Source organism: Bos indicus x Bos taurus, chromosome 11, assembly GCF_003369695.1.
Source record: "Bos indicus x Bos taurus breed Angus x Brahman F1 hybrid chromosome 11, Bos_hybrid_MaternalHap_v2.0, whole genome shotgun sequence".
NCBI classification, from domain to species: Eukaryota; Metazoa; Chordata; class Mammalia; order Artiodactyla; family Bovidae; genus Bos; species Bos indicus x Bos taurus.
The window spans coordinates 44,481,488-44,500,100 of NC_040086.1; the positions used below are offsets into that span (position 1 = coordinate 44,481,488).

The 18,613-nt window shown below is 45.6% G+C and overlaps 1 protein-coding gene across 1 annotated transcript in view; it reads right to left on the reverse strand.

Annotated features, from left to right (window-relative positions):
- Positions 1-3,154: 3,154 nt before the first annotated feature.
- GCC2 (GRIP and coiled-coil domain containing 2) overlaps positions 3,155-18,613 on the reverse strand; it is a 35,041-nt gene continuing 19,582 nt past the window's right edge. The window contains exons 11-23 of the mRNA XM_027555426.1: positions 18,111-18,275; positions 17,670-17,774; positions 16,707-16,869; positions 14,025-14,125; positions 13,860-13,937; positions 13,266-13,403; positions 12,365-12,486; positions 9,070-9,246; positions 7,955-8,172; positions 6,235-6,429; positions 5,546-5,685; positions 5,191-5,392; positions 3,155-4,858 (exon numbers count right to left, since the gene is read on the reverse strand). Of these exons, the coding sequence (XP_027411227.1) occupies positions 4,788-4,858; positions 5,191-5,392; positions 5,546-5,685; positions 6,235-6,429; positions 7,955-8,172; positions 9,070-9,246; positions 12,365-12,486; positions 13,266-13,403; positions 13,860-13,937; positions 14,025-14,125; positions 16,707-16,869; positions 17,670-17,774; positions 18,111-18,275 (1,875 nt within the window). The 3' untranslated portion in view covers positions 3,155-4,787. The remainder of the gene's footprint in view (positions 4,859-5,190; positions 5,393-5,545; positions 5,686-6,234; positions 6,430-7,954; positions 8,173-9,069; positions 9,247-12,364; positions 12,487-13,265; positions 13,404-13,859; positions 13,938-14,024; positions 14,126-16,706; positions 16,870-17,669; positions 17,775-18,110; positions 18,276-18,613) is intronic.

The following is an 18,613-nucleotide window of genomic DNA, read 5'->3' on the forward strand; positions in this document are numbered from 1 at the left end:
ACCCGCATCTCTTGTGTCTCTTGCACTGCCAGGCAGATCCTTTTACCACTGCACTACCTGGGAAGCTTTAATTAGACATGTGAAGTAGGAATTAAAACCATCTAACATTTATCGTATGTGTCCTACATACCAGACACTGCTGAGTCAGCCTCTTACTGTATCATTTCATTTAATCTTACCTGATTATTATTTGGAGATTAGGAACAAGTTAGTTGCAATGTAACAGGAATTACACAAACAGGCAAACCTACAGACAGATATCAGATCAGATCAGTCGCTCAGTTGTGTCTGACTCTTTGCAACCCCAGGAATCGCAGCACGCCAGGCCTCCCTGTCCATCACCAACTCCCGGATTTCACCCAGACTCACGTCCATCGAGTCAGTGATGCCATCCAGCCATCTCATCCTCTGTCGTCCCCTTCTCCTCCTGCCCCCAATCCCTCCCAGCATCAGAATCTTTTCCAATGAGTCAACTCTTCGCATGAGGTGGCCAAAGGACTGGAGTTTCAGCTTTAGCATCATTCCTTCCAAAGAAATCCCAGGGCTGACCTCCTTCAGAATGGACTGGCTGGATCTCCCTGCAGTCCAAGGGACTCTCAAGAGTCTTCTCCAACACCACAGTTCAAAAGTATCAATTCTTTGGCGCTCAGCCTTCTTCACAGTCCAACTCTCACATCCATACATGACCACAGGAAAAACCATAGCCTTGACTAGACGGACCTTTGTCGGCAAAGTAATGTCTCTGCTTTTGAATATGCTGTCTAGGTTGGTCATAACTTTCCTTCCAAGGAGTAAGCGTCTTTTGATTTCATGGCTGCAGTCACCATCTGCAGTGATTTTGGAGCCCCCCAAAATAAAGTTTGACACTGTTTCCACTGTTTCCCCATCTATTTCCCATGAAGTGATGGGACCGGATGCCATGATGTTCGTTTTCTGAATGTTCAGCTTTAAGCCCACTTTTTCACTCTCCGCTTTCACTTTCATCAAGAGGCTTTTTAGTTCCTCTTTACTTTCTGCCATAAGGGTGGTGTCATCTGCATAGCAGATCAGTGGCTGTCAAAGGTGGGAGGGTTAGTGGGGGAGAGGCTGCCCATAGGTAGGGAGTTTATTTCTGGAATGATTAAACTTCTAACATGGAGATGGTCTCACAACACCATGACTACACGAAAGCCATTCAGTTGTAGACTTTAAACAATGAATTGTGTGGCATGTAAACTGTAGTCAAAGCTCTGGTCAAAGCTCTGGTCTTTCCAGTAGTCAGGTATAGGTGTGAGTTGGACCATACAAAAGGCAGAGCACTGAAGAATTGATGCTTTTGAGCTATGGTGCTGGAGAAGACTCCTGAGAGTCCCTTGGACTACAGGATCAATCCTAAAGGAAATCAACCTTGAATATTCATTAGAAAAACTGATGCTGAAGCTCCAATACTTTGGCCATCTGATGGGAAGAGCTGATTTGTTAGAAAAGACCCTGATGCTGGGAAAGACTGAAGGCAGGAGGAGAAGGGGACAATAGGATGAGATGGTTCAATGGGATCACTGACTTGATGGATGTGAGTTTGAGCAAGCTCCGGGAGAATAGTGAAGGGCAGGGGAGCATGGTATGCAGCAGTCCGTGGGGCTGCAGAGTCAGACACTGATTGGTTCGTCTAGGGTGGAACCCTGCATCTGGGTCCAGGTGACTATGGCCAGGTTTCCTTGCCTTCTTATAGGGGGGTGGCCTCTGTCCCCAGATAGGAAGCTGAGGGCAGACTCACGTGGTAGGGGCACCACGTGGGTGGGAGTGGGCCTGTCCTCCATGGGAGACCAGGCAGTCACCTGCACTGTTGAACTGAAATCACATTTCCACACCGTATTCAGTGTTCAACTCACAAGAGCCTATTATTTAAAACAGTAACAACTCAATGTCAGGACTTGGTTCTTTTTCCCATGTAATCACATTTTGCAGGCAGGTGAACCAATACATAAACACCCAAATGCTCTTTATCATCCATTGGTGAAATCAGCTGGAAGGCACTGCCAGTTCTATCAGGCTGTTCTCCTGAACAGTCAGCTGTTCTCTTCTGAAGCTACAGCTGACTGAGTGGCATGGGGTGCGTGTGCACTCAGTCACGTTTCACTCTTTTGTCACCCCACCAACTCCAGGGATTCCCTGGTAGCTCAGCTGGTAAAGAATCCATCTGCAACGCATGAGACCCCCGTTCAATTCCCGGATGGGGAAGATCCGCTGGAGATGGGATAGGCTACCCACTCCAGTATTCTTGGGCTTCCCTGATGGCTCAGCTGGCAAAGAATCTGCACATAATACAAGAGATCTTGGTTTGATACCTGGGTTGGGAAGATCCCCTGGAGAAGGGAATGGGTATCAACTCCAGTATTCTAGGCTTGAGAATTCCATGGTCTATACAGTCCATGGGGTCACAAAGAGTCAGATATGACTGAGTGACTTTCACTTGATTGTAGCCCGCCAGGCTCCTCTGTCCATAGGATTTTCCAGGCAAAAATACTGGAGTGTGTTGCCATTTCCTTCTCCAGAGGATCTTCCCGACCCAGGGATCAAACCTGCATCTCTTGCACTGGTAGGCAGGTTCTTTACCACTGAGCCATCGGGGAATCCCTGCCACAACTGATTTTGACATGAAACCTTCTAGACATGAAACAGAAGTCTTGCACCAAGTGCCACTGCCAAGTTCCTACTAACCACATGTGAGTATTTTCATGTGCTCTGTTCACTGAACACCAAAGCCATGTCTCCATGGGACCGCTCACTCTCGTCATTAGCTACCGTGGGGTACAGGACCCCTGCTCTGCTGCTGAGTGGTTCACTTCTGTTTAAAGGAACGTAAGCCTCCATGTACACTGTCTGGAATGTAAGCAGAGCTCGTAGTATGGGAGACCCTCACACCACAGAGGGCAGAACTTGAGAAGCACCCATGAAAGGGCCAAGTGGCCTCCAGCTTCAGCCAGAAGGCGGGTGTTGGACGCACAGGACCCCGAGGCAACCTGAGGCCCCTGAGCCCAGCACTGGGGGGGTCCAAGGTCCTGACTGGTCAAGATGGCAGAGAAGGATCCCAAAATGCATTTCATAAACCAACTCAAGACCCTTAGGAGGCCGAGGCTAATGTAACAGAAGAGTAGGTGTTAACAATGTGACATACAGTCTAACACATTTAATAGAAATATTAAAATAATCATTACATTTCCTCTCGTTGCGGAAACCAGGAAGGGGGATCCCTTCTGTAATTGAAGTAGTAATTTCTGATCATACAAGACATTTTTGTTATTATGTCCATAGGTAGAGCCCGTATTTCAAAACAGGTTGATAGCCTGGACTCAGAGAGAAAGTGAGATTTATTTAAATATTATAATAGTTACCTGGTATGCTTCTGGCATACTCATATTCACAGTTTATCAAGTAAAAAAACTAAATTCTTAGAAGTCAGCTCTGAAATAGAAGCATTTTCATTAATACATTCACTAGTTAGGTCTGTTCTTCTGAAATAAGAGGAAAGTCAGATATTGAGATTATTTGTTAAAGAACAAACTCAACATGTCAGCAGCAAATTTCAGTTAAAGTAAACTGGAAACCAATGTTCCCGTAACCGCAATACAAAGTCAGTTCACCAGCTGAGACCGAAGATGACAGGGTGGACTAGAAGCCGAAACAACTTCATAGAGGATACTGAGGTGATTTTTAACAAATAGATATTAAAAATAGAGTGTTCACATTGATGATTTAAGGACATGTTTTTGACACAGTCCACAGAATATTCAGAGGCATCAAGCCAAGTACCACCACCACCACCAGGAGCTATAGCCCGGGGCCCCTCGCAGCATGTGAGTGACCGGTGTGCTGGGACTCGTGAGCACCAGCTTGCCTCTGGACAGGACACCGAGTGACACAGCCAGGGCACTGGAAAGTTTCTCTGGACAAACTGAGCAAATTCCCCAGACAGACGCCGGTATAGAGGCTGCTGAAGCACAAAAGGAATATGGGCAGACTCCCCAGGAGCGCCCCATCTGGGAGCACAGTGACCAGGGCTTGTGACCACAGAACCAGTCTGAGATAACGTACTTTGGAGAAAACAGAGCAGCTCATTGTTTGGTCCAAAACTGTGTGTGTGTCCACACACTGCGTGTGTCAGATGAACTGAAGAGGCTCAGCCCATGGTGAAGGTGCAGCAGGTGGAGTGGGGCCCTCTCCATCGCCCCCAGACCCAGAAGTTTTAAAGGGAATAAGGAAACAGTCACACGTTAACTTAGACTTGGGGGTGGACTGCAGCACATTTACTTGATGTTCCTTCATAAACACGTCAGCTTTACCAGGAAAGCGTCTTCCTTCACATTCTAACTCACAAGTTTTCTGTAATAATTTGTCAATGATAACAATCGACCTTCCAGTCTGATCTTGTGATAAATGGTCTTACAACATTCTTTTAAAAGTCTAAATTCTGGCTGGTATGGTACCAAAATTTAGTTTAACTTCAGAATTCACAGGACAGCCCTGACTCAGGCAGCCTGAGAGTCCAGAGGAGGGCAGGGTGATGCTCCTGGGTCTGGAGGCAATGGAGAGGCACAGAGTCTCGGGGCCACGGCCATGTCCACACTCCAACTGCTGGACGTTCACCATGGGCCGAGCCTCTTCAATTCATCTGACACATGCACGGATACACACACGGAGATATGAATTACATACACATGGTTTCGGACCAAACAATGACAGTGACATATACAAGCCTTTTTTGCCAAACAGACTATTTGGTTCATAAACAGCGCTCTCCCATCAGTCTACCGGAGTCCAGACCAGCTGTGCAGGTAGGATGCCCAGCCCGAGGAGCGGGACCCGCTCTCCTCCTCACCTGTGGGGCGAAACAGAAGGTTACTCTCTACGCTGCACACCTGCCTGCCTTAGGCCTACAGCACCCAGTGTCTTCCTTTGAGGGTCAGATCAAGGACGTCTGACACATGACACACAGCACAGCACACAAGGAAACCAAATTCACAGGGAGAACCCAAACTAGGGTCACAAATCCAGTTTCAAGGAACTGGAGATCACACTGGACACTGCGTGCTCCCTTCTACGTGGAAGGGATGCACACATGGTGCCATCCCCAGGAAGCAGAGCCAGTGTTTCCTACCAAGCACAGGACATACTGGCCCACAGCACAACCCTGTCTGGTGCCCTGCCCACCTTGGGCGGCGGCTGCCAGCCGGGTCTTCTCCTCAGGGCTGAGCTGCAGCATGGTGTCCACCACAGGCAACAGCCGCGCCCGCTCGCTGCCCGGCTTCAGCAGGATGAACTGCAGCAGCACGTTCTTCAGGTACTCCAGGTTGGCTGCCGACTTCTCCCGCTCCTGGTTCCGCTCCAGCCGCCTGACTTCACTCTTCAGAAGCTGGTGTCAGAGAAGCGAGGGGAAAGGGGTTAACATGAAAGATGAACACTGTGTCTCCTTCTTTTCCCCCGAAATGCCCTTAAAATGACAACAAAGGTGCGGCGAGGACACACAAGCTAGTGTGGAGGGCTTCCTGGAGGCAGTGTCCCCCACCTTAATCTGTTCCATGAGGATGGCGTTGGTGGCTTCCGTTTCCCGAAGCAGGCCATTTAAGTGGTCGGCACTCTTGGTGGTGGAATTGAGCTTCTGAACCAACTCTTCTTTGGTGAATTCATTGTGCCATGCAGGTGGCTCTGCAAGTAATCGTCCAACGTTAATTCCCAAAATGAGGGGTCACAAGTGAAAATTTTAATACATCAGCAAGAAGATACCCTGGAATAGCCACTTGGCTCTGCAGGTCCACCCCCACGCCCTAGTTACAAGGCTGCACGTGACACAGGAAGACAGACTCTGCCGTGAAGCAGGCTGCTGGCCTGGAAGCTGTGAGGCCACCAAGTCAGCACCAGCTCACCCTCCTTCATCTGTTCATATCCTGAGAGCTGGTGTTACTTTGCTCATAAGGGAGGAAATACCAGCAGTTACTGGGAGACCGTAATTTCAGTGGTCTTCCATGAGGATTTCATAAAAGGTGAGGGGGGCATTATTACTCAAATAATACATGAGGGAACAGGCTCAAAGTCAACAAGCAAAAAACAGAAAGCCAAATCTGACCGTAGCCGAATTTTCCATTTGTAAAACAGGAGAATACTGAAAATACTTTTCCGACAGTAGCTCAAAAGAGCACGTATAAATCAGAGTGACATTAATTAGACAGGATGACACAATCACACAGAAGAGCTCACCGAGCCTGGCTTCAGGAGAACTGAGCAGCTGCTCCAGGGACTGTGCAGGGGTGCTGGCGGGAGAGCCGTGCTCCAAGTCCGTGGTCTCCATCCCCTCCCCCTCCTCCCGGGCCGTGACCTGCACATCTAGGAATGGGAGGTCTGCGCTTCTCCTCTCTCGAAGGCTCCTCAAAGGTTGCTGGGAAGAAGCTGGGCCTGTTACAGGATTTTTAAACAGTAAGTGGGAGATGCTCAGACTCATGGACTCAGCACCAGCAGACACTCAAGCAAAGATAACATGACTCAGGATGACCAGTGGCATGTCAGGGAACCTGAATAACTGAAAGACAAGGAAAAATGCAGAAAGAGGCAACTTTAAGACCACCCTAACCAGCCAATTACTGAACTCTAACCATGAAGTCCACTCACCAGAGGCAGCACTTGCTCACTGAGTTAGGGTAAACTATCGGACAGCACAATGTAGAGGCCTGGCTGCTACAGAAACCCTCCAACCAGACTCTGCCTGTCAGAGGATGGGTGTTTCCAGTACTGCTAACCCTGGAACACCATACCCTTGCTGAGGGCAGCTCTGAGCTCGCTGACCATGGGCCTCACACTCCACCCTGAGGGTTCAGGCCATCACCCACTCTGTCGTCAGGATGCAGGCAAGAAGAGTCCTGAATCCAGGGTGGGTTGACCCATCCCACTGGGCTGGGTCCTGCCTCGCTGGACCTGCCTGGTCCAGCCTGCCCAGGCTGGGCTCTGCGCTCGCTGGCCACCAGCCCAGCATACAACCAGGAGAGTCATAAAACACTTCGAAGGAGTTCCTTTATGAATTCCAAAAAAGCTCAAGGTTGGAACAATTACACGGCCTGGTCCAAGGAGTCAGAGCCTGTTTCAGCCAGGCCTGTCAACCTCACCTCTCGCTTAGGCCGCTTCAGTTCCCTCTGCGGAAGTGCCTGCCCGGGTCTCTGACCGTTTGCTCACTGCTTGCTCCACTGCTGACTCCTGACTCCAGTGTTCCCTGGTTAGTCACTTCTGATAGTTCTTGGTTTACATTACATTGTCTGGAAGCTGGTTTTGGTCCTGAGGAGTGACCTGTCGCTGCCAGCACCCTGGCGATGAGGGATCAGTACTGAATACGAAGCTGATACTCTGCACTGAGATGTGGCCTCGTTCTGGCTGATGGGCTCTCATCACTTCCAGGAAGCAGAACAAAGTCGTGTGTGTGGTTGAACAAAAGCTCCACTAATTAGAAACTTGGAAGGGAAGATGCTGTGTTTGACCAAACAATCCTACAATTTCAGCACTCTCTAGAATTTCTGAGTAAAAAAAAATGCATTTGAGAAAACGCTAAAGAACACTAAATGGATGCAGTGGACACTGTATTTGTACACTTGAGAGTACACATGTGGGCTTGAGACCGCATGTTTGAGTCAAAGAGAAAAACCCAACTATGTGAAGTCAGTACCCTGCGGGGGGTCATGGGCTGCTGCAAGAGCAGCAGGGGGTTCAGCGTCCAAGGCTCCACTCAGCGAGCAGACACCATGTCGCTGACCACAACACCTGCTGTCTCATCACCGTGTGTGTGTGTGGGGGCGGGGGGGGGGGGGTGGCTAGACAGCAGGCCCCATCGCATGTACGTACTCCATATGTGTCCCCATCGCACATACACACTCCACGGGTGCATTCCCACTGCATGTACGCACTCTGTGCACGTGTCCTCATCGCAAATACGTACTCCGCGTGGCTGGCTCGCTGCGGGGCTCCAGAAGCTGGGCCTCTAGCCGGCACAGCTGCTGCTGCAGCGTCTCCACCGTCCTCCGGTGCTCCTCTTGTAGCTGGCGCACTTGTTCCCGGAAGCCAGCGCGTAGGGCCTCGTGCTGAGCCGTGAGCTGATCAACAATCTGCGCGTGCTCAGCCTTCAAGGCGGAGTTCTCCGACTGCACGGAGCACAGCCTGGGGAGAGACCGTGCCACGTAAGTGTCCACCCCAGACTGGCTCGGGCAAGACGGGGACCAGATGTGCCCTGGGGGACTCAGGCAGGAGGCAGATGGGGAGCTGGATGAACCAACTGGAGGCTGTCTACCCTGACATTTCAAGCGAAGGGTTAATGGCAGGAGCAGAGGGAAATGAAGCTCTGCTGGAGTGAAGGAGAAGGTGACACGCCTGCTATTCTCCAGATGAGGAGACACCCCTCCACTGCACATGTGCAGACACTTCTCGGGATCTGGAAGTGGGGGGCGGGGGTGAGGGGTGTGGGGGGGTGCGATCCTGTAATAAGTGCTGTCCACCTTCGAGACCCTTGCACTGGACTCCACCTCGGCTAAAGGATGCGTGAGCATATCAGGAGGGCCCTGGGTCAGGTCAGGGTGGGAAATGAAGCAAGATGAGCAGCCGGAGGAAGAGAGACTGGAAGATGGCGTCTACATGAGCAATTCCACCCCTGGGCACTCCCTGTCAGCAAGGACGCCCATGCCCTGGGCAGGGAGCACAGCTCTGCCTGTGTGCTCCCTACACGCTGTGCTTCTAGTAAACTCTGCCTGTCCTACAGAGAGCGCTTGCTGTAAATTCTTGTTTCCAAAGAAAGTAAGGGCTCCATCAGCAGCTGCCAGAATGTCCTCCAAAGAGAAGAAGTGCCGGCCTCCAATGCAAGGCCATGAGGGCACAATGGACAGAATGGTGGGCGAGCAGGTAAAGCCAAGTACAGACACAGCAGGAAGGGGCACTTAGGCAGAAGCAGCCACCAACGTGTGGACAACCTACTCCTAACTTCAGCCCGCACCCTCTCAAGGGTGCCCAGCCGGAGCGCCAACAAGCCCACTCGCTGCCCGTGTGCCAGCGCCACTGGCTTACTTCTCGCGGAGCTCAGCCTCCTTGCCCACGGCCTCCTGCAGCACCCTGTTGTGCCTCTCCAGCAGGGCACAGTGTTCACACTGCAGGGCCTGCAGCTCAGAGGTGCTGATCTGTAAGCTGTTCTGGGTGTCTTGTAACTTGAGCTTCAGTTGATCAATCAGCATTTCTAGATGTTCTCTGAAACACAAATAGTTCAAAAAATGTTTTTGAAAGATGTGAACCTGATTTTGTGGTTTCAAACAAATTTTACTTTAATCATTTAATCTTTCAATACCATACTCTTGCCATTATTATGGATGATTCTAAAGGAAAAAAAACAATCTGAGGAATCTGGAGAACAGGGTTAAGTGTGAAACAAAACACTACAGTCAGACTTTAGATGTCAGACACTACACATTTACACAAGTCTGAATTTACAGATTTCACATTCAAATGGAGCAGACCATGCAGTGTGTCAAAACAGTCTGTTTTATGTTATAGGACTATGACATTAGTTGGGGGAAAAACAGAAATCATACAGTTCTAAGCTAACCATTCTGAGAACAGCTTGTTACACCAAATTAAAGAAAAGTCTTTGGAGAAAAAGTTAAAAACTGTATTTCTGTCACAACTGGTGTAATACACTATTTCTTTTTTAAAAAGATATTTAATATATAAGAAAGTAGAAGAAACTTAAAACATTTATATTAAAGTAATCTTAACTCAAAACTTTTAATCAAAGCTGACTCTTGGAAATGTGGTATTTTTATATTAAATGTGTCAGTATTCAACTTCAGCTTTTAAGACGAGCAATTCATAGAAAAAAACACCTCATCAGTTTTTAGCCTAGAGTTATCTATTTACTAAATACTTAAAAAGCAATACAACCATAAGATTACAAAATCAATACACAGATATCTGGTGTATTTCCATACAGTAACAATGAAAGATCAGAAAGAGAAATTCAAGCAACAATTCCATTTACCATTGCATCAAAAAAAAATAAAATACCTAGGAATAAACCTACCTCAGAGACCGAAAACCTGTACTCTAGTGACTATTAAGATGCTGATGAAAAAAATCGAAGAAGAAATAAACGATGAATAGATACACCATGTTCATGGACTGGAAGAATCAATATTGTGAAAATGACTATACTACCCAAGACAATCTACAGATTCAATGAAATCCCTATCAAATTACCAATGGCTTTTTTCGTAAAACTAGAACAAAAAATCTCAAACGATAGAAATGATCCTGAATAGCCAAAGCAATCCTGAGAAAAAAAAATGGAACTGGAGAAATCAGGCCCCCTGACTTCAGCCTATACTATAAACCACAAGTCATCAAAACAGTATGGTACTGGCACATAGAAATATAGACCAATGAGAACAGGATAGAAAACCCAGAAATAAGTCCATGCACCTATGGTCAATTCATCTATGACAAAGGAGGCAAGACTACACAACGTTGGAAAGACAGTCTCTTCAACAAATGCTGATGGGAAAACTGGACAGTCACATGTTAAAAAATAAAAATTAGATCACTCTTTAACTTCATACACAAAAATAAGCTCAAAATGGATTAAAGACCTAAAACTGAGACTGGACACTAAAAAACTCCTAGAGGAAACATAGTCAAAACACTCTTTGAGATAAATCACAGCAACATCTTTTTCAATCCACATCCCAGAATAATGGAAATAAAAACAAAAATAAACAAACAGGACCTACTCAAAAGCTTTTGCAAAGCAAAGGAAACAATAAACAAAGTGAAAAGACAATCCAGATTGGGAGAAAATATTTGCAAATGATGTAACTGATACGGGATTAGTCTCCAAAATTTACAAAAAGCTCATGATGCTTAACAGCATCAAAACAAACAACCTATTTAAAAAATGGGCAGAAAACCTAAAGAAACATTTCTCCAAAGACGACATACAGATGGCCGAGAGGCACATGAAAAGATGTTCATCATCACTAATTATTAGAGAAATGCAAAATCAAAACTACAATGAGACAGCACCTCACACCAGCTAAAAAGGCTATCATCAAAAAACCCACAAACAACAAATGCTGGAGACGGGGTGGACAGAAGGGAACCCTCCTGGACTACTGGTGGGACTGCAAATTGGTACAGCCACTATGGAGAAGAGTACGTGTTAGTCGCTCAGTCATGTCTGACTCTTCTCGACCCCATGGACTGTGGCCCACCAGGCTCCTTTGTCCATGGGATTCTCCAGGCAAGAATACTGGAATGGACTGCCATTCCCTTCTCCAGAGGATCTTCCTGACCCAGGGATCCGACCCGGGTCTCCTGCATTGCAGGCAGATTCTTTACCTTAAAAACTAAAAAACTAAAAATAGAGCTACCATATGACCCTGCAATCCCACTCTTGGACATATATCCAGAGAAAAACATTATTCAAAAGGATACACTCACCCCAATCTTCACTGCAGTACTGTTTACAATAGCCACAAGGAAGCAATCTAAATGTCCATCAACAGAGGAATGGATAAAGAACTTGTGGTACATATATACAATGGAACATCACTCAGCCATTAAAAACAATGAAATAACACCATTTGCAGCAAATGGATGGACCTAGTGAGGGATACTGAGTGAAATAAATCAGATAAAGAAGGAAAAATACTGTATGACATCCCTTATATGTGGAATCTAAAAGGAAATAATACAAATGAACTCACTCAGGAAACAAAGAGACTCAGAGTTAGAAAACAAACTTATGGCTGCCAGGGAGTTTGGGATGGACATGGACACATTATTATATTTAAAACGGATAACCAACAAGGCCCTACTGTACAGCACAGGGAACTCTGCTTAAGGTTATGTGGCAGCCTGATTGGGAGGCGGGGTTTGGGGAAGAATGGATACATTTCTATATATGGCTGAGTCCCTTTGCTGTTCACCTGAAACTATCACAACACTGCTGATCAGCTATACCCCAATATAAAATAAAAAGTTCAAGAAAAAGTAACGCATAAATATACAAACTCTGCAGGATATTTACTCCTACTGAGAATATAAGAGCCAGATGTAAAATTGTTCTGAACACCAGCCCTCTCCCAATAAAAGCAAAGCACAGATGCTATAGAATGCCACAGCAAGCTCTCATTCCTAGTATATTTTTGAATAATTCACAAGAGCGATCTGTATGCTAATTTTTAAGAAGTATTAAACAACATATTATTGAAACACTGGTGGTAACTAGTGGTTACGTGTAGCCCTCACTGTCCAAAGGCACGGGAGCAGGAGTTCCCAACCCCGTGGGTGCTCCCCATCCTGAAGACCTCACCTTTCTTGTTTGGCCCCCTCAGCCTCAGTCTGAGACACAGACTTATTTTTCTGCTGTTTTAAAACGTTGTGGACCCGGACTTTGTAGCTCTCAAATTCAGAGGTGACCGCAGCTTGTTCTGCCTGTAATGGTTCAGAAAGAGAGAAGTCTGACCACTGCATTTTCTAGGTCACGTGGTCCTCCTGCTTTCTCTCAGATTGTGAATGAAGATGAAAACCTTTCTCTGAAGATGAGTAATGCCTCTGACACTCCTTAGTCCCTCAACGAACTTTCCCTAAATAGTGTACTTCTGTTGACCTTACACTTTTTTAAGGTCTTTGAATGACGTATCTTGTCTGACAGGAGGTATATTTCTACCTGTTTTCATCCTGGTAGATTACTGCCCATATTTTTATAATAGCACTATTTAGAACGATTTTCACTTACAATATTTCCTGTTTTATAAATACATGAAAAATTAATTCAAACAGGTGAGGCTACTTGCACTTTGGTTTTCAAGAGAGTGGGAAAAGTGTAATTCTGGGTCCCGGGTTTCCTAAAGTGCCCTGTGACCTCTCAGCCCTACTGCCCAGGATGCTTAGAAAGAGCCATGCCTGTAACAAGTCAATTGCAGGGGTCTGTTCTGTACATTGAAGAAAGTGGTGCTTCTATTAGAATACGATTTCATAGTCATTTAGCCCTTGGAGAGAACTCTTAACCTTTCTAACGAAAAAACTTTTTAAAAATTTATTTACACACAGAAACTGCAAAACAAGGTTAAAGTGGAAACAATGTATACCTCTGTCTTTGCTTTTAGCAGAAACAAGTTGTGCTAGTATAGGTCTGGGTTGGCTGGGCTGGGGTCAGGTGGATGGGTCGAACTGCTGGGAGCCTATCCCCACCCCACAACCCGAGGACGCACCCTGGCCTCGCGGCACTCCTCCTGCAGGGCTGATACCCGCTGCTGGTAGGCACCCAGCGTGCGCTGGTGCTGGTCCGCCGATGCCTTCAGGTGCTCATGAGCTTTGTGCTTCTCTGCCGTCACTTCCGCCAGCTGAATCTGGGGGCAGAGGCTTTCAGTGAGGAGCGAGGGAACCAGATCTTTGCTGGTTAAACAGACTTCCCTTAAATGTCAAGTTGGGGTTTGAGAGGGGACTATGTGTAAGAGACCTAAGAGTAGGAATTTTAACTTATGCTTATTCAAAGAATGGAGCCAACACGAGTAGAATATTTTCTCAATAAATTAATTTGGTTTTCCTTAAATCAATAACACATGTTACAGTTCAATGTTTAATTAAATAACTCAAGCTGTTATACATAAACATAACGGATACAGAAATAAATTATTGCTTTTACTTTCTCAAAATGCTGGCTGATGAAGGATATTTAGGGGGAAGAAATGTGTGTGAGCCAACGTGTATTTTGTGTGTATGTGTGTGTGTATAAAACCCCCCATGTGGCAGCTTACTTCTACATGGAAATTTCTAAAAGCCTTTAACAGTAAAAACAATCTTACTTTATAGACTTCTACTTGCTGCTGGCTGGCCTCCAGTTCACCCTTTAAAGATGCCTGAAGCATTAAGTGATCAGTCTCCTGTAGAACAAGAAACCTGGTTAAATTAAATAACGATGCTATTCATAAATACTTGGACTCAAAGATAGAACTCAGGAATGCGCATACCGCTTGCCTCAAATCTGCCAGTTCTTTCTTGGTTTTCACAAGCAGCTGTTTGATCTTGGTATTCTTTTCCTCATACTGCTGTAGCACAGCCTGCAGCGAAGCTAGTGGGAAAGATCATTTCAGGAGAAAGGTTTACGAGTGGATATAAGTAACCGAATAAGAATCTTTTCTTTGTATTAGCCTATCTCTGAAAGGAACCTGTCTTGGCTTTTTACTACGAATTACTTTAAACACATACGACACTAGTGACAATAATATAGTAAATCCCACTGTACCCATGACCACCTTTAACGACCACCAACACAGGCCGATCTCATCCCACCAAGCAAGGTGTCAAACCTGCATGCACCGTGGCTGCTGCCTGCTTCTGGGAACAGGCTGTTTGCACTCTGCTTATGGCTGCTTTAGTGCAGGAGGAACAGGACAGAGACCTCAGGGTCCGTGACGCAGAGAACACATGTGTCCTTGCCCTTTACTGCAACTCAGATTCACCCGCTGACCCAACTCCTGTGACACACAGGTACCCCCCACCCCTGAAACCCACTTGTCTGTAAGTATTTTAGCACACATCTCTGAAATAAAGGCAGATACTTATTGCGTATCTAAAAGCTAAAGACTTCACAATAAGAAATACCTCAAAAGATGTGCTGTGTTTCCAATCACCTGGTCTGATTTTGTGACACTAATTGTTTTGTAGGACAAAGTTCAATAAAGGAAGACTGAAATGTGATCCAAACAAAACACTTTTATGTAACAGAGGTAAAGAGGAAGCCAGTATCAAACAGGAGTAAGTGGATGCACTTTTCAGATCACAGGACCAACCACAGAAGCAGGCCAACCTGGCTGCAGCCGTCGTGAAGCAAATACAGAGCATCTGACAGAGACCACAACTTGGTCCTTGACAGAACAAGTAACACATGGGGCAGTGTGACCGCAGCTAGAAGGCCTCAAGAGCAACGACTACCGCCATGAAGCTAAATCCACACACACAGACTACATCACTCAGTAAACAAGAGCAGGTGTTCTGTAAGAATACACCTTGACTTGCCTTTATGATATGTCACCACCAGTAACTTCCTGGCAACTATTTACCCAGTCCTGCAAAGACTATACAAGGCACACATTACATATAAAGCCTTTAAGTGCTCCAGGAATCGTGACAGAGTTCCTGACCTTTAAGAACACAGACTAAAATTAAGGATAATCTCTGGATAATGTGATGATGTAAAGCAAAATAGAAATGTTCACCAGAAATAAAAAGGCGGTGGGGACCCACACGGACTAACGGTCATAGCCAGGTTACATTTGCATGGGACAAGGAAGGCTTGTGGGAACAGCAGATACTGGAGGCGGAGGACTCCAAAAGGTGCTCATGGGGTGGGAAGGTGAGGGCACAGCGAATGAATGACAAGACTGTGGAAAAGCAGGCGCCATGTTTCCGAAGAGGAAGGGCCGCTGCACCCCAGAGGTGAGGAGGGTGAGTGAGGAGCCAGATGGGCCCTGCAGAGGGACAGGGCTGGGGCTACAACACATGGCAGAGTGAGCTGGCTAACAGTTTTGCGCGGATACTTTCTCACATGTCCCCACTCTCCTCCCCGTCCAGCCACAGCCCTGAGCTCAAGCCTCAGGGTCCCTGCCACCCGGGGTGCCTGCATTTCCCAGACCCCACAATGGGCTGAATCATCACAAAGGCCCAAGTCCACCCTGTGCTCAGGTCCCTCCTGAAATGGATCAAGGAGATCTTCCATGCATACTTCTTCCTCACAAGTCAAGCCTTTTCCTCCAACTTGTAAAGACTTAAAGACTTCCACACTACATTACTCCTTTCCACTTCTGCTCCTAATTATGGCTGCAGAAAGGACTGCCCTGTCCCAATTTCCTCTTTCTCTCCAAATCCTAAGAGTCCACACAAGCCCCAACCCCCAACCATTCACCCACAGAAGCTTCTCCCTCTGCACTCTTGACACCCACTGCCTGGACCTCTCGTGTCTGTGCTGACTCACCAGCGAGAGGTGCTGGCTTTCTTAATCAAGCAGCTCTTTTGAAGTTTTCCCAAGACCTGAGCCTCTTTTTCAGCTAGCTGGCTAACTCAAAGTCAAATGTCTGCAAGTGTTTGTGACCTGGAGCCCTGCTACCCAGTATGCACAAGAACACAGCTGGAAGATGGGTGCGTGCGCAGGGAAGGGCCCAGAGAAACCAAGCACAGAGAGTATTTGAAAACTCTGTTAATTACTTAAGAATGAAAAAAAGCCCATGGCTCAAAGAAAAGATTCAAAGAAAATTAAAAACATCTCAAGCTGAATTAAAATAAAAACACAATGTATCTGCTTGTTAGCTGAAGGACTGCCTAAGGGACACTCACAGCTCTAGTGCTTACGCTGGAAATTATTTCACAGATAAAATGGAACAGAATCACCTCAGAAAGATTCCATGGGCATTACAACCATCCTGCTCTGCTGACAACAGGACCCCTGAGAAATGTTTACAGGACTGAATGTACACAAGGGCACAGTGGGTAGTCTTACAGCCCCGCTCTTTAGTCCCCAGTCTCAGTCCCTACTGTGAGGATGACTGGGCTGCCAAGGGCTGGTCAAGGAAACCATCAGCACTGGCCCCCACCCCCATCCCCCACTTCTGCTGAAGACAGTGACCATGAGGTGCAGTGGGTTCTGTTTTACTCACTCATTTCTTCTTGCAGGGTCTCTTGTTTCTGTTTTTGGATTTTTATTTCCTGCTCCAAATCTTCTATCTTGCTGTTTTTATTAGATAACTTCTGATTCAGCTCTCTCATCAAGCGCTCATAATCAGCAATTTCCATGTTCATTAGAGTGGTCTGCTGGGCATCCTGCACAGGTTTCAACGAGAGGTCCATGTGACAGTGGATGAGCTAACTCTGTCTAGGAATTTCTGAAAGGATCAAGGATCGCAGCACACCTACTCTAGGATACTTTTCTGTAGCATAGAAACTTCACATGTTAATGAAAATGCTGGGGTACTTCCTAGATTGTAATTTCATAAAATAGACCACTTTTGTAAACAGTTTAACTTTCTCAGTTTCATTGTATAATTTTCATTAACTACAACTGGTCTACTCTTATTTATAAAATATTCCTATTTTAAGCCGCTCTTATAGTACCTTTATTTTTGCTCCCATTGTTGGAAGAGCAGAGAAAAATTCACCAAAGTTCTCAGCATAATATAAACTTCAGTTTCTAACATTAACTAAATTTTTCATGTGTCACAGAATAATCATGTACAAAGAATAAAACAGCAAACCAAGCCTAAATTCTTCCAGAGAGATGGGCACTGGATAACTAAGTTAAATTTTCCATATTCTGAGGCAAATAATTTATAAAGAAGTACTTCAGTATCACAAATAACCTTGTTTTTGAAATTTTACTTTTCAGGGTCTATAGGATAGTTTAAAAATGAGAACATTGCTATTCTAAGTCTAGTGTTTCATTTTAGCTTTCTGAAAGTGAAAGTCACTCAGTTGTGTCCGACTCCTTGTGACCCCATTGACTATACAGTCCGTAGAATTCTCTAGGCCAGAATACTGGAGTGGGTAGCCATTCCCTTCTCCAGGGGATCTTCCCAACCCAGGGATGGAATGCAGGTCACCTGCATTTCAGGCAGATTCTTTACCTTTCTAACCAGCTCTAATTCTTGCATGGTTTTCTGAAGCTGTTTCTTTTCCTTTTGAAGCTGTAGCTGAAGTTCTTCTAGTTCATTTACAGAACTGGCATGCTCCTAAAATTAAAAATAGAAACACTGGGACCCCTAAGCCAACCAATGTTTAAAAAAAAAAGCATTCATAAAGGATTATAAAATAAATCTGACATATAAAGTACAGAGTTTGGAAATCTTTCCATATTTAAAAAATATACACCGAAAAATCATACTGTGGATTCTCAACTTCACAGTTGGAATTAATTAACTTCAATTAATTAACTTTAATTCCACGTTAAAGAATTAATAAACTTTGATGATTTAACAAATGCTCATCAGCAAGTCTTTCCTTCACTGAAGTACTGCAATAAAAACACCACTGTGTGAAATGAATTCACCCCACAGAACTGTTTTGACCTTTATTTTCTGTTCTTTCTGAAGTTTTTCAGCTTCCAGCTCTTTGTCTGCCATAGCCTTGGCTTTGTGGACTTCTAGAATCTGCGCTTCCAATAAGCAGGCGTTAGACTGCAGCGTCTCGATACGGGCCAGGAAGTCTTCATTATCTGAGGTTAATTTTTCACACTACAATGACAAATGATTCACTACTGTAAACACACAGAAAATACACACAGGAGAGGAAGAATAAAATGGAACATAATGAGAATACTGGCACAGTATAAAAAAGTGAAGTTTTCAGAATCGAGTCCACGAAATAAAAATGCAAAAATCAAGAGTAAGTTTAAAACACAGTCACTGTTGATGTTAATTTGGAAAACATTTCAAGAGACCAGGAGCACTAACAGATGAAAAGGCAAAAAATGAAAAAAACAAAAAACCTCAGGGGAGCCGAGTTTACAGCTGTAAGTAAGACAGGATGGTTGCCAGTTTTCTGGTCATATTCTTCTCTCAACATTGGGAAA